The sequence below is a fragment of the Bombus huntii genome, chromosome 15 (assembly GCF_024542735.1).
Source record: "Bombus huntii isolate Logan2020A chromosome 15, iyBomHunt1.1, whole genome shotgun sequence".
Lineage (NCBI taxonomy): Eukaryota > Metazoa > Arthropoda > Insecta > Hymenoptera > Apidae > Bombus > Bombus huntii.
In genome coordinates, this window is record NC_066252.1 from 10,846,374 (window position 1) to 10,867,698 (window position 21,325).

General features: G+C 35.5%; 2 protein-coding genes across 11 annotated transcripts in view; one reads left to right on the forward strand and one right to left on the reverse strand.

Moving 5' to 3' along the window:
* Positions 1–173: 173 nt before the first annotated feature.
* LOC126874109 (uncharacterized) lies at positions 174–19,971 on the forward strand. 2 transcript variants are annotated; one of them, XM_050635762.1, is made up of 11 exons: positions 174–4,821; positions 6,193–6,312; positions 6,400–6,526; positions 15,335–15,461; positions 15,890–15,991; positions 16,225–16,347; positions 16,603–16,742; positions 16,821–16,979; positions 17,431–17,676; positions 18,156–18,431; positions 19,611–19,971. In XM_050635762.1, the coding sequence occupies exons 1-11, from the start codon at positions 4,624–4,626 to the stop codon at positions 19,928–19,930; spliced, it is 1,938 nt and encodes a 645-aa protein (XP_050491719.1). In that variant the 5' UTR covers positions 174–4,623; the 3' UTR covers positions 19,931–19,971. The 2 variants fall into 2 exon arrangements, with proteins under 2 accessions (XP_050491719.1, XP_050491721.1); XM_050635764.1 differs by lacking the exon at positions 18,156–18,431.
* Positions 6,749–21,325, reverse strand: part of LOC126874133 (uncharacterized) — a 65,753-nt gene continuing 51,176 nt past the window's right edge. For 8 of the 9 annotated variants that reach the window (XM_050635836.1, XM_050635837.1, XM_050635833.1 and 5 more), the window contains 7 exons: positions 14,539–14,716; positions 11,850–14,460; positions 10,496–10,683; positions 9,877–10,056; positions 9,156–9,300; positions 8,970–9,071; positions 6,749–8,422 (listed from right to left, as the gene is read on the reverse strand). In XM_050635836.1, the coding sequence (XP_050491793.1) occupies positions 8,165–8,422; positions 8,970–9,071; positions 9,156–9,300; positions 9,877–10,056; positions 10,496–10,608 (798 nt within the window). In that variant the 5' untranslated portion in view covers positions 10,609–10,683; positions 11,850–14,460; positions 14,539–14,716 and the 3' untranslated portion in view covers positions 6,749–8,164. The remainder of the gene's footprint in view (positions 8,423–8,969; positions 9,072–9,155; positions 9,301–9,876; positions 10,057–10,495; positions 10,684–11,849; positions 14,461–14,538; positions 14,717–21,325) is intronic. The other variant, XM_050635832.1, reaches the window with a different exon arrangement.

Genomic DNA, 21,325 nt, shown 5'->3' on the forward strand with positions numbered 1-21,325 from the left:
TAGAATTTCGCCAATTTTTAATTCAAGATATCGAAGATATCGAAAGTACGGAAATTTTAGAGCGGAAAATTTCAAACTTAAAAAGTTCAGCGTCGGAGACTTTAAAACGTTGAAACGTTAAAACGTTAAAAACATGAAAAATTTGACAGTTCCGGAATACGCGAATCATACGCACAAAATTCAAAAGTTTAAACGTCGAATACTTGAAAATTCTAAACTTTAAACATTGCAATAGTGCAAAATTCAGTAACTTGGAGATTCAGACAGTTACCTTCGTAATACTCGAGATTTCAAAAATATAATAATCAAAAAAATGCAAGAGTTCGTAAAATTTGCAAATTTAAAAAATTCTAAATTCTAAAAATTTGTTAGAATTAAATTAACGCCATCGAAATTAAGGAAATTAACGAAATCGTGGTAATCGTAAATAGAAGTTGAATTATTGCACGCGATATCGCGTCAGAGTCGTCGAAGAAAAAAAAAGAATACTTGTAAGGTAAAAAATCATCGTTTTCGGAGTTTCACGAAGGAACGAAAGTACATCCCTGGAACGACCGAATGCTTTTTTCCTACGTGTATTTTCTTCGTAACTCGAAGCGGCCCCCATGGCCAAGTTTTCCTTTCCTTTTTGCATGGTGAACCTCGATCGCTTTCTACGCGACACGATTGTTTCCTTTCTTTTCTTTTTTTACGCTGTTTGGTGAGAGCGCGATTGACGTTGCACCATGAACTAACATATAGATTATTATTATTATTCCTATTATTATTATTATTATTATTATTATTATTATTATTATTACTTCTATTATCATCATTATCATTACTACTACTACTACTACTACTACTACTACTACTACTATTACTACTGCTATTACTACTACTACTACTATCATCATTATTATTATCTTTATTATTATAATGTTCTCGTGTAGCGGATCTATTCATTGAAATCTTCTCCAATGAATACGTATACTTATACACACGCAGTTACTAAGACACAGTGGTATAATCGGCGTTAACTGGTCGAAATTCATTTCTTTTTCACCATTCAACGCGATCGTAACGATCAGACTGACGATAATATTCCTGTTTAAACGACTATTTACGCTCGGTTTCGCGGTATCTTTGAACATCTGGTAACTATTTCCGGTTTGTCTGGTGATATGGATCGTTTCTGGTGGTCTAGTTCGTTTTTGGTTGACCTGGTGTTTTTAGAAAGGCGAAGTCGAGCGTCAAAGTGCCTAAACTCGCGTTGGTGGCGAATAGAATGCGATCCACGGCTCGGTCTTGACGATCGATCTCTCGTTTTTTATGTAAATACACAGAAGAGTCGGTTGGGATAATAATAAACCATTACCAGATACACGTATTTTTTTCATCTTTCACGTCTTCTTTTCCAATGGATCTTCCTAACGAAATTTCTTTCAAAGACAGAAAGATAATTGACCGCCGAAAAATAATCAGATCGCCGATATCGATATTTCGATAGTTGGTGATGATTTGGAAGAAGCTTAATTTTGAATTGCGCGCAATTCGAGTCACTAAAGATGCGTACAGTGCACGATTTCAAACGAAAAATCTGTAGTAGGTTACGAAGAGAGTATTTATCGACGTTGCCGACCCATTGTATAGTAACGATCGATAGTAAGTCGTAGGAAATGGAAGAGGGCGTACGAAACAGTGTGATTTTCCAGCAGGTCGGTATTTCACAATCTGAGACGCAAAGTTCCGTTCAACGTCATCTCTATTCTGTTCTTGGTTAATGGAAAGAGAAGGGTATAAAATTTCCTACACCGGATAAAGATTTTAACGAGCAAGCCAGACGTCGATAAGATAGATAGCTGTAGACAAATATCAAGTAGCCCTCCGAAGGAAAATTAGTTGCCTGACTCGATAGAACCATGTACGTGATATATATATTGTACAGATTATTTTGATACAACGCTACAGAAATACATGTATCGATATTTTATTTGAATTTAATATCAAACCAAAAAATTAAAAATAAAAAGATTTCGTAAATGTACGGTTCTAGTAATTCCAGTTACTTCGAGTTCAAGAGTACATATATGGTATGAATTAATCGAGATAGAAATTCTTTATAATCGATCTATACGAGCAAGATTACGAAGAAGCAGAATTTGTTATTTTAACTTCAATTTAATCGTTTAATCGTTGGTTCGATCATCCTACTAATTTACTGTCTAATTTTTCTTTACAAAGAAGCAATTTTGTAGAATATTTTGGACTTGTGACTTAGTGGGTGGACCTCTCACGACGCTTCGTCTCGAAACGAAATTTCGCCGATGGCATAGGTAGGATAAATTTGGAACAACCATCTCGAACGAAACACGCCTGTGTTTTACGTTAGTTCCGCAGTTAGTTTCGCTTCTCCAACGCCGCGATAAAGAACTCGATATACCGCGATGTTTAACAGGTGTATCTCGATAAAAACGAAGTAAAATTATCGTTTGTCGAACGACGTTTCGCGCGAATAATAATTTCTCTATGAAGTTCGCTTAGACGAATTATTATTATCTTGGTAAAATATTATAGGTGTTCCAAGTGTAAAATACTAAGATACGAAATTTAAATGTAGCGAGCGTTTTAAGCATAAATTGTTTAAATATAAAGAATGGAAAATTATAAGAACGTGCATATAGTTGAACGAATGAAAATGTTTGATACGTGTACGTAGGTTCAGGGGAATAGAACCGTTGAAATATCGGAATTACGATAGAAACGAAGTATTAAAATCACGATAAACCATAATTTTTGTATTCCTTTGTGGTTCCGTGTCTTCGTAGACGCACGAACGATTTATGATGCGATTTAAAAGAAGTTTAAAATCAACGCTTCCTATGCAAACTATAATTCTATATTTCCATAACAAATAACGCTGTGGTGTTCTTCGAAGTTAATGGCGTTCGATGTAAAATGTGATTTTCTATCTCTATACATCTATACAGACGATGCAATTGAATTTTCGAAAATTTATGCTTTCAGTATGAAATGTAATTTTTCACCTCTATCAACGGACAATGTAATGGGATTTTTTAAAACCGATGCTTTCACTATAAAATATAATTTCCAGCCTTTTTCTCAAAATCTTATCTTCATATAGACGTATCGTACCGATAGATCGAGCCATAATTTTCTATCTGTAAATAATAACGATAACTCGAACAATACTGTTATCTTTGGTTTAAGTTAATTTTTATCTTTTCGATTCATATTACATTTAATCTAATATAATTTAAGACATTTAGTTCGGTCGACGCGGTATTTTTGATAACGGTAAGATACGATATAAGAAAGATTGCATAGGCCCCTAGATTGCTTTCCTACCAATCTAACGGAACTCGAACCACAGGAAGATAAATCAAACGCACGTTGCGAAGGAGGAAATCAATTTTTATGCTCTACCATCGTCCTTCTTTTAGATTGATATCGGTAATACGCTTTCCTTGCCATCTCTCTTCTTACACCATACAAAATAGACCATTAATTAATACGCTCGTAGATATATTCATCGATTTGTTTCTTATATCTGATAATCCATTAATTTCCATTTATCGTAATTCTCGATCGATTCGATAACTCTAAATTGTCCCGTAATTTTAGATTTTTATAACGTACGTACATCGTACGTCGCTCGATAATTTTCTAATTTTTAAATACTCGAGACGCCCGTTTCAGCTTTCTTCGAACGCAACCTTACATCTTATTCCAAAGATATTAATTCTACGATTCGCGACATGGTTCGCTATCCAAAATGTACATACTCGTGTCTCTCGGTGGTCAGCAATTCCTAACAGCTATGCGTTTACTTTAGTTGTTAAAATAATCGCCGTGTATTGTACATACACTAGCCCTGAAACGTATCCGGCAAACTTGCCCGTCTTCTACAGCATGTAATTTAATTAGAAGGTCGCTAGCATACAGAAGAATTTGTTACGATTTTATTCCGTATTGTCGTCGCAGCGTGTGCGTTTACGCATTGAAAATTACCACGCGATCAAATTCGCGTTTAGAAACTAATGTACGTAATAAGATTCTCAAACTTTGTGGAATCGATTTGCTGTCTGACAAATGCTGTCCGAAGAATATTAAATAAAAGAACATTTTTTCAAAGAAATCGATCAATAGCGAATCGAAATCGATTCGATTAATTTTCGTATCTAAAATCTCGAACGATCGCAAAACGTACGTAAAATTCATCGAAAACGGTACTATGTCAAATTTGCAGCGATTATATCGATTTTCAAAATTCTATTTCAAATTTACCTAAAACAGTGACGAATGATTTAGTACGCTGTCTGTAAATACTTGAATGTTCGATTTAAAAAGCGTTTTAAACGCTCGATCCAGCTCTAGATCATCGAACATCCACGAGCGAACTGCGAATATTGCGAAACATTTTCGAAAAACGCTGTACCTTTTGTTTCTGAAAAAAGGATGTAAGAACGTTGGTTGATAAAGCGACTGGATATCGTGGAAATTCAATGGTGTGAGAGGAATATCAAGAGACGTATAGGAGAAAAGAGAGAAATTCGAAGAAAGATGAAGAAACGCGGTGAAAGCGCGTAAAGGAAGAGAACGTGCTCCGAAGCGGAAAGCACGATGCCGCGTTCGCGACCGGAAGCGTTCGAGCTGATGGTCGAGGCCGAGAAGCCCTCCAAGTGCATCAGGTTTCTACGTTTCCTGTGGAAGTTCTTCAGATGCGTTTTTTCCCACGTGTCGTTGGTTTCGTTGGTCGTGCTCTACTGTCTGATCGGCGCGTACGCGTTCGAGGCCCTCGAGGCCACCCACGAGAAAGAGGTAGATATATCGAATTTTAATTCCCTTATCTCTTTAACCCTGGTTTACGAAACCGACGGTACAACGAATAAGCCTCGGATAGCTAAAGAAAGTAGATCGTCGAATCGTTATCATCTTTTCTCTTAAATTTTTCCGTTAAGATCCGTTAAAATACGGCATTTTATTACGAGTGGGATTAAATATCTCGTTTTAGAAACTGCGTTCAATGTCTATTTTTTCAAACTTGCTTGTACATTATCGCGTATCTTATCGCCAGACCGAGCGTATTTTTACGAATGCAACCGAAGAAATGAAATCCAGAGGGTCGTTTTACCTTCTAGAGTAAACTATAACGAGAGCACTTTAAATATATTATTTTCGCGTATTATGTGAATTTTTGCATTCTGAAATTTTTCACCGGAGCATAAATATTCGTCGACTAATTATCATATGTTATATCGTTGCGTTCGTCGGTAAAATAAAAGTCGGGATTTAAACGCTATTTTTATTCTTTCTTCTCGGCGAACATTTGCAATGTTACATTTTTATGATGTTCTTTTGTAGAGGTTTCAGGGAAAAAGTAGTATCTGGTTCATGGTGAAGTTAGCCTGGCTATATTATGCCCAGTGACGTTTTTCCATTTCTTTCTCGCTAATTTTTTCATATCCGTGTTCCACGTTGTTCGCGTATTTTAATGTTTCGTGATTTTTTCTAATTTCTTTTCCTTTCTTGGCTTTCTTTCGATCAATCGCTGGTCAATCGCGTAATTTTGATCGTTTTCTTCGAACTCTGATTACGATTGCACGTCTTTTTTTTTATTCTTTCCGTCTTTAAAGTACCCCTATTCTCTCTGCATGAAAAGTCCTGGCTGACCGAAGGTTCTCCAATAAAAATTCTGTTTCTTCTTCGATTTTTTCTTCTTCGAACTCGAGATATATTTCACGCCAAAAGCTACTTTTTCACCTTTCGCCATCTCCTTTCTCCTATTTTAATCTCTTCTCTAGTACTCTATTATCATTCGTTCAGTTATACCTTCTTACATTCCTCCGCTCTTCTACGTTTCTCACTTTATTTTCTTCTCCTGTTTCCTTTAAACTTCGCTGCTCCGTCGTTTTTTTCTTCTACTATTAAATCCATTTATTTCAATAAAACCTAATGACGCGATATCTCCGCGACAAAGACATCGAATAAAACGAAAACACTTCCATTTTCATTATCATTTAACAACAGCGAAATACAGAAATAAAAATAAACGCGCAATTTGTCTCAGCCTAAATAACGACACTTTATCTTCCCCTCTTACAATTCTCATTCCAATTCCCTTTATCTCTCTCTCTCTCTTTCTCTCTCTGTTTGTCTCTCTCTCTGTCTCTCTCTCTTTCTTTTATCCAGATCAAGAAGAGCATTAAAGACATCAGAGGGAACGTAGCAGAGCAGCTATGGAAGATCACGAAGGAGGTAGAGGTTCTGATTCGTGAAAATTGGACGGACAAAGCGTTACGTGAATTAAAGGTACCGGGCCGTCTCATCCGCATTCGGTGACCAGAGATCGAACTCGAATTTCCTCCGCCATCACTTTCCCGCTACTTTTCTTCGTAGAGCTTCGAGAACAACCTCGTGTGCATGATGGAGAAGGAGGGTTGGGATGGCAGCGAGGGCGAGGATGACATCCAATGGACCTTTGCTGGCGCTCTCTTTTACTCCATCGTCGTCATTACTACCATTGGTAAGACTAATCATTTCGTCTCGCTTATCTTCAACAGACGATTATCTATCATAATCTTCTTTAATAGTTTTCACGAATCGTCTTAATTTTTTTTTAATAGTTAGCATCGATTGTAATCATTTAGTTTTTCTTATTCTCAAGAGATAATTAATTCTCATACCTTTGATAATTTTCACGAATTATCCTGATTTTCTCTAATAGTTATTTCCTTAACAACGAAGAACGTTATCGACAAGAGCGAAGGATATTAGGAGAGCGGTAGAATATTATCGAATTCGTATTTTTACAAATATAATTAGGAGAAACGAAATCTAGGTAGGTTTAATAGGAAGTCTATTTTCTACTAAAACGAGTATTATAACGAACACTATACTTTGAATATTAGCGGTTGAATAGCAGTGGCATAAGAAATCTTGATAGGTAAAAGAAGCAGAGAAAATTCATAGAAATAGAAGAAATGTTCTTAACGATAATCTTACGTGACATCAATTATCATATTTATTATACAAAGTTTATATTATAACGAATATCGAATAAGTTCAATGAAAAATCTTTGGTATCTTGTTAAAAGTGTTTGAAGTCGTCGTGGCTCTTTTAGAAACAGGAAGTTCGATAATTTTTAGATTGGAGCCACGACAGCGGGTTCTGTGGCTAAAAATAAGGAGAAATGTTTCATGAATTTTCATGCTCGTCTAAAATTACGTTCCACTGTTGTTCTTTTTTAATTTAACTGAAATATTTATATTAACTTTCTATAACCAGAATGCATTGCTCACTCGCGACACAAGAAACGTCATTGCTTTGATCAATTATTGAAAACTGAAATAAAAAATTTTGGTTTGAAAATTGGTACTGATAATTGCCATATCATTTTACGAAAAAACGTTATACCAATAAAATACTGAAGTAAAGTAGACGAATAAAATAAAATCTAAAAGTTATAAATACATACGTGAGCACTAAACGTAAATCGTGTTAGTAAATTTCGATAAAGAATTAATAAGATAAAAATAAATACAATACAGACGAGTAATGCGTGAAATACAATGTCAGATAAATCGTGTCGGATGATAGATAAATAAGAATTAAAGGCAATTGTATAGATACACGAGTATTTCCGAGTCACATAGAAGGTTAACAACTAAGTATCTACCTTGTGAATACCGTACGTACTTCTGGAAATATTTCATTTTCTTCAGAACAATCTGTTAAAGTATTTTTTCCCTTTGATATTCAACTACATCGTAAACACTCATGCGTCTTCCATTTCAACCTATAAACAAACTATCTAAAAAATATTCGAAAACAAATATCCAAAGAGTATCTATACAAATTACGAATAATATATGAAACTACGCATATATAAATATCGAGTAACGCTAGGTATCTCTCTGATTCAAGTATTCTTTCTATAAAAATTTAACGAATATCTTGGCAGTTTTAACAATTTCAGAAACATCCTACACCGCGACATTTTTTTAATAATTTCCTCTCATACGCTGTCCAACTCTTTAATCCGACTCTTCGTTCAGGCAGATCGATCTTATTAAGAATTTACAAGACGAAATACGCGAAGAACCGTCGGAAGATCGATCAGGCGAGAAAAAGTTGCCGTCGAAAGCCTCGTGTAAATGGAGCTTAAACTTTTTCATCCGCGTTAGCGTTTTGCGTCTGATTTTTCTTCAAGGACCGACTGTAAATATCAAAGTCGTTGTAATCGTAATTTTGCTCGTAAGGATTGCTATGAGGTCGTGGATAGGGCTCCGGATTTTCCCCTGGAAAATGGTAATTTCCAGGATATCTGTTAGCGCCAGTGAAACTCCCCTGGGGTCTTCGATTACCATAATTGTTCGGCGATTGCACGAAAGTCGCTGGTCCGTACTTGTTAGGACCACCCTGGAATTTGTGTAAACGTTATTAAAGTTAACCGATATGATCGAAGCTATAAATAGGCTGCAGATTTTTATGCTTTTATTGGAAAATCGCAGGTACAGAAGTCTATAGATTGCATATACTATACAAAGACATATAAAATACTCAAACTGTAATACTTGCTATAATATTCGGTAATCGAAACAATTTTTTACCGTACTTCTATTTTTTGTAATTATGTTCATAAAAATATGAATTTGCATAAGTAACCGCAGTCCAGTTACAGATTATTCTTTTGAGTACAGACGTATTTCGTTTCTTTTCTCTTTCTTCGGAAATCTAGATTTTTCGAATTTTGCTATCGTTGTATTTTGCTAGACTTCATTTGGAAACGGGGGGTTTCGTTCAATTGGCAAGTTGAAAAATTCAAACACTCGACATTAATTCTTCTAGAATTCGATTTTGCGCGATCTACGATATCAAAAACTGAGTAACATTATCAGAAAGATATCGGAAGTTATTGTAAAATTAATAGTAGTATCGGTAAATGTCAATATCAATAAAACGGTACCGGATATGAAGGATGTTGTCCTTGTCCGTATCGTCCGGAAACCAACGCTGGATACTTTCTGCTATTAAAGCAGCAATATTTTTTATCCTTGGAGCAGCTTCCCTGATTAAAAAAATGATTAGAAATATTAATGAGCATATAGTTATAAAGTTTCAAATATATCGGTCATTTTTCCATATTTCTTACAAATTTCAATCCGCTAGAGGGGCAATTGAAGCTGTATCTGCATTTGCAAGTGTCGTATTCTCTATATCGAGGATCGTCCTTCACCCACGATGGCACGAAACCGTTTTCCAACTCGCCATCGTCGATGTTTGCGGTGTAGGAAGGTCTGCACGGGTTAAAGTAAAAGTAAATATTATTCAACGGTTGCTTCTTTAAGTGATATAATGGTTTAAGCTTTTTGCAGTTTCGATCCTGCATGTAATCAGGAAACCGATAGAATTTAGTATTTCCAGAAAATATTTCTAGTTTAAAAGGAATAATATACATATATGTATGCAACAGTGATAAAGTTAGGTGGGAAACCCTGCGTATATACGTTCTTCTTTTATTTTTGCTCGAAAGTGCTTAAATCTCTATTATACGTTACTTTTCAGTTTGTCATTGGCATACTAAAAATTCAGATTCGATCGATCGCCGACAAAGCCCGATATCGAAATGTGCTCAAATATTCTCCAGCCGCCGATATTCGTAACAGAGTTGAACAATCGAACTCGAACGAAACCCAAATCCAACCTAAATCCGATCCAACCCCCGGATCGTGTAACTCCGGATGTTTGGCCGCTTTTCATAAAATCCAACGGTGGTGCAGATCATTCGATCGTGCAAAGCCAATCAACGTGGAGGACGCGAACGACGAAAACAGACTTACTGGGTTGGAAAACAGCGAGAAGATACGAAATACCTTTTTATAATGCCTGTTGGTCCACCAGGACCAACGAGAACTTCTTTGTTGCCAGGATACGACGGTGACACAATGGGTCTACTGTTAGAACCGTAAGGTCCGGTGCTCTGTGGTCTAAATCCTACCAGAGGTCTTCCGTGGCCGGGATCCTCGAGGTTCTCGTTCACCTGGTATCTATAACTGAACAAATAGCTCCGATGAACAATTTTCTTCCGATTTTCTTCTTCTTCTTCTTCTTCTTCTTCTTCTTTTGTACAGAGCAAAAGGGAGAAAAGTTTTTAAAGATATTTAAAGCCATTATCTTAATTGTTGGCTAGAGAAATTGAAATCGAAAAAGAGAAGGTAGCGGAATGATTAAGGGATGGATGTGGCGTATTTTGCTGCTGGAGCCTTTTTCACAACGCTCTTACGTTATAAGTTCCGATGAGAACGGATTTGCCACGTTAAAGTTCCACGTCGCGACATCTCGACGAATATCGAACCAAATATGAAATGTTTACATCTCATCTCTAAAAAATATCAAACTGCTGCAAATACATTAGAATCCAGGTCGAAAACCACGATTCGTCGATATCTCGCGTTCCATCGAAAAGAAAGAAAACCCAAAAATTCAACACACCTTGTTCTATCGACGTCGCTCTCCTGTTCGTCTCTGCGCTTCCATGCCCAGCCATCTTCTTCAGCGACCACCATGGCAATAGCGACGCAACAAAAGAGAAAGAAGGTCGCCATCGTTCCACGAGAAGGCGTGATTTCGTCTGGTTGTTGCTTTGGACAGCTTCACCGGCGAATATCGCCGACGGTCGACTAAAACGAGAGTGAAAGTGAATCCCGTCTTTATATATGCACCGTTGGAAGGTGAACGCACCGTGTGGCTCGTTTCGAGGTCCCTTCGATAGCGATCTCGGATCAACAGTTTTCGTCAGAGGGTGAATCACCCCTTGTGCGGCCCGTTTTAATCGCAGGTGTTCTCGTTACGCGGATTAGGATCGTTTAGAGGGCTCAGAGGTTTCAATCTGTAAATCGACGCGAGGAAATTGATGCTGGAATATTTGCTTAGCGTCGAGCGTGAGCCGAATGTTAGAAATTTGATGGGAAAATGAATAATGAGCAAGCTGAAAGGTAAAACGAGAATCGAGAAGATCGGGGATCGAACAGGGGAAGAATATTCGTTTGAAAGATTGTACGTAAGAGAAATGGATACGACGACGGTGTGCACGTTTATACATTTATGGGAAATTTAAAGACACAGAAGGAACAAGAAGTGGAAAAAGTCTATAAATATTTCAAGTAGATAGTATAAATATAATTGCAAAGAAAGAACCACGATAGACAATCGTTTTCTTACTTCCAATAGACGCATAAACATCCAAATGCACAAACCAATTACCTTCGTGAAAATATGAAACAGAATAATATCGTTTGAAAATTTGCAAGTACGATATCGAAGGGAAAATGAAAATTGAAAAATTCAAAGAGTGAGAATATTCGTCCCAAGTTCGAATAGAATTGAAAGATAAACGTATTGAAAGATTGAACGATGAAACGTATTTAAAAAAACTGTAATTAAAATGATTCCATGCAAATTTTGAGAGAAAATAAAATTGATGAACTTGGAGATTGAAAATATTGATAGTTCGGTGAATGAGAGAAAGAATTTTAAGGCAGAACGAAAACTGGGAGATACGTATATTGTATATTCGTAATAATAATTAAACTATTTTGACTTACGACGATTAAGCGATAAAAAGTAACACCGATCTTAATCGCTATTCTTCAAAATGCTACTTAAACCAAAACATACAAATGCGGCCCACCAAATGCGCGAACGTAACGTGTTAGGTAACGCGAGGTGAGCACGTGGGTGCATTGCATTGCACTGAAACCAGTGTTTCTCGTGCCTGTCCTTCGATCTGGGAAAATCCACCGATTCGAGAAGGGGAAGTCGGTTTCATTACAGGTGGTTTTCTGACCTCTTTCTTTGGACAAGATCCAGCGAAATGGCGTAACACTCCTTCACGCTACTTCGTCAGTCGTTCTTCGAAGGACGTCTGCATTGTCTCCGATTCCTGAACCTAATGACTACAGCAATTTTTTTATTCTTATATGAAAATGATGAGTCGTTACTTACGAACCGCTCGCTCGTTTTACATATATGCTAATATGTTACGTATACCGTAAATATTTACCATTATTGAATATTCAGTTTTTTCAAATTTCATTTCCTTCTGAAATTTTTGACGAATCAATAAAATTACAGCTTTACAAATACGTTTCATTATCCAACTTTCTTCGATCTTCTTTTTTGACTTTCGCTTTATCTTCGATTCTTCTATTTTTCCCCAAAAATAGATAAAAGTGTTCTTGATTTAAAACGATTCTGATAAGCATAGAGCTATTACAGTATATTAATCGTTATCGATTAATTCAAAAACGATAAGTAATGTACGAATTTTGGTATTTTTATCCTCGCAATATTGCATCGATGTGTACACGTAAATAAATGTTACTTCGTGTTTCTTTATTAAAATAGAGCTAGAGTGAAAATTAAGTAATCCATAAAATTAGACCGAAAATTAAATAATCGTTGAAATTAAAGTGGACTAGTGTCAAGATTAAGATTTCCCTGCAAAATTTAACATTGAAATTCATTTTTTAAAATATGATTTATTATAATATAGTTTGCCGAGGACTAACTATGTATCATAAATGTTAATAACGTAGCGCGTAGGAAAGTTGACGTAATATTTTTTCTTTCTGTTAGATCTACGTACCATACCTACTTATTATGGAATTATTTCTACGTGTAACGTATATATCAGTGTAACGTTTAAAATTACATAACTCTGATAAGTAGAGTTAAGTAACTTAATAAGGTAGCGTGTAAGAATTTGTAACTAGGAATACGTGAAAGTTTATAAACCCCATTGCAATGCGTCACAAGGCAAGCAATAAAATATACACTTGCAAATATTTAAGAAACCCGTAAAAAGAACGCGCCAATTATTCTTCACCAATCTTCGTCGTCGCTTTTCTTCGTTATCGATCATTTTCAAAGTTTCTGCATTTAAACAAAACTTTCGTGGAAGATACAAAACTTTTTGAACGATCGTATTTCATTTAACACCGCGTCGTTATAAAATCAGGCAACGTTAAACGTTAGAGGAAATCTTTCTAGATGAAAGAAAATGGTCGAGCTCTCGGAAGCGACGTTTCCCGCGGTCTGGTGTAACCTTGTTTTTTTGGGGGGAAAAAAGGCACGGTCGAACGAAAATCCAATGATCAAGGTCATTTTCACGAAGAACGCCGTCCCAACCACCGAGGAAATTCACTTTTCCTCCGGGACAGGAAGCCGGCAGCATCTCGTAATTCGTTTTCCTTGATTTTTGCGCCGTGTCGCCGACCAACGATCTCGTCGATTAACCGTTTCATCGTTCCACGACGAAAGGGGACGCCTAAATTTGTTAGGTTCGATGGGAAAATTCTTTGTAACACCGCCACAGTGCGGCCTGCAGCGAAGAAAAATCAAAGTAATTATCGTTCGATGATATACCATCGGTCCGTAATATAAATGTAAACGATAATTCTTTGCAATATCGGCAGAGCGTAAAAAAATATCACGCGCATTATGTACGAAATAGACATGCATTTTTGCGCGAAAGAAATATTATCGCGAATATGTAGTTCGCTTTAAACCATTCATCTTTTTCCTCTTTCGTTTTTTCCTCGTACTGATCGTTTACGAGAAAAACGCTGGCTGGTAATAAAGCGAACACCCCATATACAATATAATATATTCATCTTTTGCTGCCGGCTGCAAAAGGAGCTCGATTTACATACATTTCTCATTCACGCTCTCGTGTAACCTCGATATACCCTAGAATATCATATACGCTTAAACTTACTCTTAATAAATAACAAATTGATAAATAATAACATAGTAAATTCATTGATACGGCAAATTAGAAGTAAATATTTGTGACTGCTAAATAGCTTGAGAATTGAAAAGACTAGAAAGATTGCAGGGCATACGAAATAACAATGGCAAAGAGTGACGTTCGCAATGTCGTGAAATTTCGATCTCTCCTCGAGGAATCTGGTTATAATGCATCGCGAAAGATCGACCAACAAACAAAGGCTCATAACGCGTGACCGAGTTGCGTTCCGAAATCCAGCTGGAACATCCGCTCCTCTTTTGTGTTCGATCGATCGATCCTCGTCCCTTTCCGGCGGATGCGCTCAATCTTCTCCATCTTCCTGTTCTCATTCTTTCTCGATCGTTAATTAGAGCAATTAAAAAGTACAAGAAAAAAAAAAGAACAAGAACAGGAGAAGAAGGAATGAAAAATAGAAATCTTTCTCAGTAACATTTGACGTTAAAAACCTTATAAATTACAATATATAGGATATTTTTAAAAATTGGTCCCGTACTTCTGAAGCATGTAATACTCGCCAAAAGCAAGCAAAAAGACGTTCATATGCTTCTCTTCCAAATAATTTGTAGAAAGGTGGTTAACACCTTCTTGCTTTCCACGAGTATTATGGGAATTATGAGTAACGCTCGTGAAAGTTGACTCAAATTTTCTGAAACATTCCGAATCGATTAAAATTAAATTTATATCTCTAAAACTAAAATTCGATGATTTTTAAAGTTAAATTTACCATCAAAATTAAATAATCCTCGGATGTCGCGTATCTGCTACGGTGATTGTAAAAAATGTGTATAACGAAGCAGTGACCTTGACCCAGACTATAGGAGAGGAAGAAACATTTCTAGTTACGAAATTGGTGGAGGCTGAGACAACCTTGATGATCCTTCCGAGTATTACGTGTGTTGACCCTGGAAATATTTGAACAAGGTTGAGAACACGAGGCTCGTTCCTTGAAAAGTTTGAATAATGACATTAATTACTAGCAACCTTCGATTTGAAGCGTGTAGAAGTAAAGTAAAGGTGAATCGTGGAGATTTTTGTGTTATTGGAACCGCTGGGAATATTTTAGAAGTCGCGCGGAATTACGAGAACCAATTACAATTTTTAAAGATTTATTTAGGAACTTTTTAAGCTTATGATTGTCATTGTAAATTGGAGACATCCCAAAACTTAACTAAAATATCCGCAAGTTATCGATATTTCTAAAAAATATCGTTATCAAATGTCCCATTGTAAAATTCCAAATTTTCTAGGCTTCGAATAACAGATGAATAACGGTAATTCGGATAATAATTAATATTTTAGTATAGATCGAAATATCGCGATAAATATTCTGTATATCATAAGAAAGTGAAAATAATATTGCATAAACTATTATATTATTGTCACGTAAATTATGGGCTGTAAGAAAGGTAGGCGCAGATCAAGTGAAAATTACGGCCGTAATTTTCGACCTAACAGGATTAATTGCGCATTACGTGAGCGGGGAAATTACGCAAGGCTAATCGAGCGTTCCTCGACTCTAGGGTACGGTCACATCGCACCGAAGACTAAGAACGGGAAAGTGGTCACCATATTCTATGCTATCGTTGGGATTCCCCTCATGTTGCTTTGCCTCTCCAACATTGGCGATATTATGGCTTCGAGTTTCAGGTAATCGATTGCGTAGAACGCAGAAAAATGCGCTTCATTTATACTTTCTAATGCTTTCGGTGCTAAAACAACCAATTTCTAATGTATATTTAAATATACGCTCGTATCTCTTCGAGACAATTTTGTTCGTTTCCTTTCGTTACTATTATTTCGCATTGGATTACATAGAAATATATATATTATCGAATTCTTCTACGAATTAGCGTCACGAGAGATTTCAAAGCACGTTAACTACGAATGTAAAATGAAGAGGCGAATAAAAATGTCGAGGAAAGAGAGAAAAGCAACTAATTACGTAAATATTTCTCAAGTTATTCTATATTCCTCGGATTTTATTAAAATATACAATCACTGTGAGAAAGAGTCTTGTCTATATGGATATTTTATTATTTTAATCGTTGTTTCTTTTACCTTTATTATGTCATTAGATTTTTATACTGGAGAGTTTGCTGTTACATATGTACGAAACCACCAAGAAAAAGGCGACCAAGAAGCCACTTCGTCAGATCATATTCCATGAAACAACCAGGGTATTTATTTAACTCATGAATATTTTTTTCAGCACAATTACGGAAATAAAAACCTAAATGTATATAACCAGTGGTTTGCTTTCAACGTTCTTTTCTATACATTTTGTACTTACATTTTGCATATATTGGCATATTTAAATTCCATATAAATGTATAAACATCCGTATTTTCCTCATACCAAAACCATAATATTCTGTAACAAATACGTGCAATAAAAACATACTTTTGGAAAGGCGATATGGTGGAAGCAGGGGTGGCTTTGGAAGATCCATTAGGGTGAGCCAGAGATCTGCAGACTCAGCTCTGGGTTTGTCCGAAACCTTGACCAGATCATCGTACTTTGACGTAGATAATAAGTATGTTATGCACTTTTAATTTTCTCATTGTATTTAAAAGTAATATCCTAATCACGTAGATTCTTGAAACGTTTTTAATATGGCGATAGTGAAAAGCCGTGTCATTTATTATTTGATAAAGCGTTCGATAGAGAATTTAGATAAAAAGAAATTTTCTTTAGAGGAGATTCCTTAAATATAAACAAAGAGAAAATTATTTAATTAAAAAAAATATCTACAATAATTTCTTCTTTTGTTTTCTTTGCTTCGATCGAGGTACAATGTACGTCGATACGAAGATTCGGAACTCAAGAGACCGAGCTCTCTTTATCCATCTTCGGCAAATCCAAATTTTGGATTTAAATCCGCGACAGTGTCCAGATATTCGGATTTACCGATGGTAAAATCAAGCAGAGGTATCTGAACCACATTCCGTGAAATTATCTGTGAGAAAATGAAAGAAAGAAACATCTCTAAATGACGATTGCGTTTAGCTAGCCCCAAGATGACGACGCAATCGTTAGACAGAAGGTTGCTAATGCGTTCGCCGAATGACACTGATCGTTCTCCGGTTTTGTGCAACCAATATGCATTGGATGATTTGGAGGATGAATTACGACGCTGGCACTCTTCCGCTGAAAACAAAACTGACTGTGAGTTGTAAAAATAATCGGCCAAAAATTAAATATAAATTATAACGTAATTAATATACTTTAAGATAGTTTTATAATGTAAATATATGTAATATTTACGATATAATTTATTAATCTTGTCAACATTGAATGTACGTGATTCATAGCAAATTTCTTCTTCTTTAATGTGACTGATAATTGACGATATAAGAAAATTTAAAGGAAAATTATATCGATCAGTCAAATTCAAAATTCAACTTAATAATAATATAAATAAATATATAATTTATAATTCGGAATATTTTATTTTTCTCCAGTAGAACTTTGTCAGGACAATTCTACATTCGTATATATAATAATAAAGGAGGAAAGAAAATTTATGAAAAATTTAAAATTAAAAAGAGAATTGAAAATAGGAGGAGGGAGTGACGGTTAATTCCCTGTCTAATAAATATGATTCTTTCATTTGCAGTAGGCAATACAAGCAAATCTCGGGTGGAACCAGAAGCGGCAGAAACCCTGGAAAATGTGGAGAAACAAGCGCCATTAGTGACGAGGTCGTTGCCCAGAAGATGCTTATCCATGGAAGGTGCGACTAGCAACTACAGGACGAACCTAGCACAGCCTTTACGGCCGTCGCCCACTTACTTGGAACTAGAGAACTCCAGAAGGTCCCAGTTTTCAAGAAGTAGACGTTATAAAACTAATTATCCCACTGGTAAATAATTTCTCTTTTTCCAATTCTACTCGTTAGATTTATTTTTCTAATTCGCGTTTTCAAGTTGAAGAACTTTCAAATTTTCTAATTTATACTTCTTATACATTTTTTTTAATCTTCTTCTACTATTCAGTTACTTCTGTAATCTATCTTAATATTTCTTTTCGTTCTTAAATTCATCTTTCTATGTTACAAATTCTATTTTTCTAAATTTATATTCTAATCCATGTCACATTTATATTTACATATTTATATCTCACATTTCTTACATTATTCGCTTATTTCCATAATATATTTTATCATCTTTCTATTCACTTCGATACATTTATTTATCTTTTTGGTAAAATCATAACAATTTCTATGTAAATATTTGCAACCTCTTGTTTCTTATCTATATCTTTATTTCATCTCGAATTTGTGTTTATTTATAGCTGTTTGCTATAATAAATTTTGTTTTTCCTTCTTGTTTTTCGACGAAGCTCGCTCTTATAGAAGAGACACATTGCCATCGGATATAATGTCCTCAGCTGGATTTTCTGCGCACAGACAAGTATACATAGACGATTTTGACTCAGATTATGAGTACCACGTAAACGACGATCAGGAAAGGCAGCCAATAAAGCCGGTACCAATATGGTTATGCGTCTTCCTGGTAGTTAGTTACATTTTTGGTGGCGCTTTCTTATTTAGCGCTTGGGAACATTGGCCATTCCTCGATTCTGCATATTTTTGCTTTATTACTCTCACTACCATAGGTTAGTACAGCTTTTCTTCTTTTCCGTTTTTATTTGGTATGCTTTTAGTATTTAATTAGTTAATAATTTAATATTTTTATTAAGCCTTACTTTGTGCGCGGTATTAATTTAAAGGCTCCACAGAAGTTTATGAAACTTGATGAACATTTTCATCTCCTTCGTTCTGCCAATTTCCGCTTCATTACTCTCAGAACAACTTCTTTCTCATTTTTAATTATCTAATTAGAATTTTTGCACTGTGTGGTGTTTGAATTACATCTTGCTTGTGTCTACGGCTCCGACTTAAAGATTTTAAATAACGTTATGAAGTTTGAAGCATTTTATGAAATTGGAGAATTTCTTCTGCTTTGTTACTTCTTGCACCTTTGAAACTCAATAAAATTCTGTTCTTTTTTTTTTTAAATTAATTAGCACATTAGCAGCATTTGGTTTTTAAATTATTATGCTTATTATACGTATTAAATTATTGTTCTAATAATATTTCACAGCATTTGCTAATTTAAAAATTCTGAAACATTTGACGAAACTTCAATTAGAAAACATTTTATATTCTATTCTAATTTTAAATTCGTCTTTTCCATTCTGTTGGAATCGAATGAAAGTTGTCTCTTGATTCTGCGACATTCCCAAATCGCATCACGCATGCATTAATTATTTCTCTCTCACCTTTTCCTGCCAAAAGTTCTGCCTAATCGAACCTCTCGTCCCAAATAGCCACTCGATAACTTCCACACTTCTCTAAACACTTGTCATTCGATTCTGACGCATGAGAGGTTCATTCACCCTTTGCACACCGAAAGGTCGTTTACCTTTTCGTCATTGTACATGCATCATCCACTGGAAATTTATGAATATTGATGTTATATATAAAATTTAATAGAAATTAATATTATAGAATTATTTAAGAATTATTATACGATTATTTTCGATATTACAGAATTATTATTATTTTTAAATTAATATTATACGATCCTATATAGCAGTACAATTGCGCGTGCACTCGCTTGCACGACGCGATACGCTAAAACTACGTAGGAAGCAACGTAGGAAGTAAAAGAAAAAACTAGGAAAATAATAACGCGCCCCATCTGTTCTTCCCGACTACAACTATCATCCCGATAAAATAAAATAAAAGGAAAAAAGCGAATATGATACTGGAAGTGCACATTTGATTCGCAGGATTCGGTGACTTCGTTCCAGCGTACAAGCTGGATGCGCACAAAGGGATCGCGGTTTGCTCGTTGTACTTGTTATTTGGAATTGCTTTGCTGGCGATGAGCTTTAATCTGGTGCAAGAGGAGGTCATCAACAACGTGAAGAACGTCGCGAAGAGGCTCGGGATCATCAAAGAGAGTGACGACGAGGAAGATGCCGACGACTACGACGCGTACGACGTCGAATACAACGACGAGGTTGACAACGAGCTCGAGGGCTACGTTCTCGATACTCCTCGATGTCACTCGATGACTAGGAACGTTCGCGGAATTTCCGTCGCCTAGCCAACTTCCGACATCCGAATCTTCATTCATTCGCCAAATATACTTACCTTCCTTTCTCCAGTTTGTCCTTTCCTTCTTCATCTTTTCTCTTTCTTCTTCGTTTTCTCTATTCCCTTTCCTCTTCCTGTTTCAGTTGTTCTTCTTTTCTTCGTTCTTGGAAATTGGACGATGTCCGAACGAAACTGAAATGTCCGAACGTCTTACGATCGTACACTCTCGGTCAAAAATTTGCAGCAACTTTATTTCTGGAACGAAGCGTGTTTTTGAAAAATGTAATCGACTATTGGCTTATTATTATTTGCAGACTGTGAAAGTTCATGCAAATTCACATTTTTATGAATACAGTTACAGGAATGGAACTTAAATAGAGGTTTATTTCATTGTCTAAGTATCATAACAGGTATTTTACTTTAAATATTTCGTATGTTTTTATATCTCATACGTATTACGATACTATTTCACAACTCGAGTAACATGCAACAAACTGGAAAAACCCTTGCACTGAGTCAGGGATTCCCCGGTCTAACAATCAACGTAATCGACACTCCAATGTTCCTTTCTCTAAGGCGCTGCTTTCCCATTCACTAACTTAAAAATCATAATCACCATTCATTATCATTCGTGATATTATATTTATATATGTCAAAACGTTCTGATTACAAAATCATCTTCTACTATTTTCTCAAAGTTCCGCAATCAACTTTGTTATTATAATTTTAATTATGAATAGGACCCTAATTTATAATAACACTGTGTAAAACAAGTCACAAGAATGCAGTGAAGAATATAACAAAATTAAATATTTCTCTGGAAAATATTACTGTTCCTCTCAGAAATGTCTCCCTTTGTAAATATTCCAACGTGGATTATGATAACTTGATCCCTCTCGGCCAATGTACAAGTTACTTTATATCTGTTGAAAAAAAACATTCGTTCATTATCTCGTATGACAAGAGAACCTGTCTGCATCCACTTTCTTTCCTACTAAAACATAATTTACTTTATTAAATATTCTTCGAATAAAAGAAAAGATACTAATAATTTAAAACATCGAGGATTTATTTATATTCCGCAGCATTTTCACCGATTTAACGATTACCCGTGACTGCTGGATTACGATAATCAATGATATTTAGAAAATTCTAAAGAGGATAGAAGAAACGCGCTGTCTTTTACGTTAAATATAGCATTTACCATTAGTTAATCGTTTATATCAATTATGCGCTTTCATAAGTAACAAAATTAAGAAATCAATAAAAGGTGGAACAGGAGTTTATCCTCTCAGAGACACAAATCTTAAAACCGCTTTTGTATAAAAGAAAAGAAAAGAATAGCAAATGTAGCAAGCTCTTTTGCCGAAGTCTTCGTACATGCACAAATTCAAAATACATAAAA

What these genes read in the sequence shown, in the direction of transcription:
- LOC126874109 (XM_050635762.1), top strand. Translation starts at nt 4,624, where the DNA reads ATGCCGCGTTCGCGACCGGAAGCGTTCGAGCTGATGGTCGAGGCCGAG. An exon ending in CGCTGAAAACAAAACTGACT is followed by an intron (nt 16,980 to 17,430) that starts GTGAGTTGTAAA and finishes TTTCATTTGCAG; the next exon opens with TAGGCAATACAAGCAAATCT. An exon ending in TATTACTCTCACTACCATAG is followed by an intron (nt 18,432 to 19,610) that starts GTTAGTACAGCT and finishes TTTGATTCGCAG; the next exon opens with GATTCGGTGACTTCGTTCCA.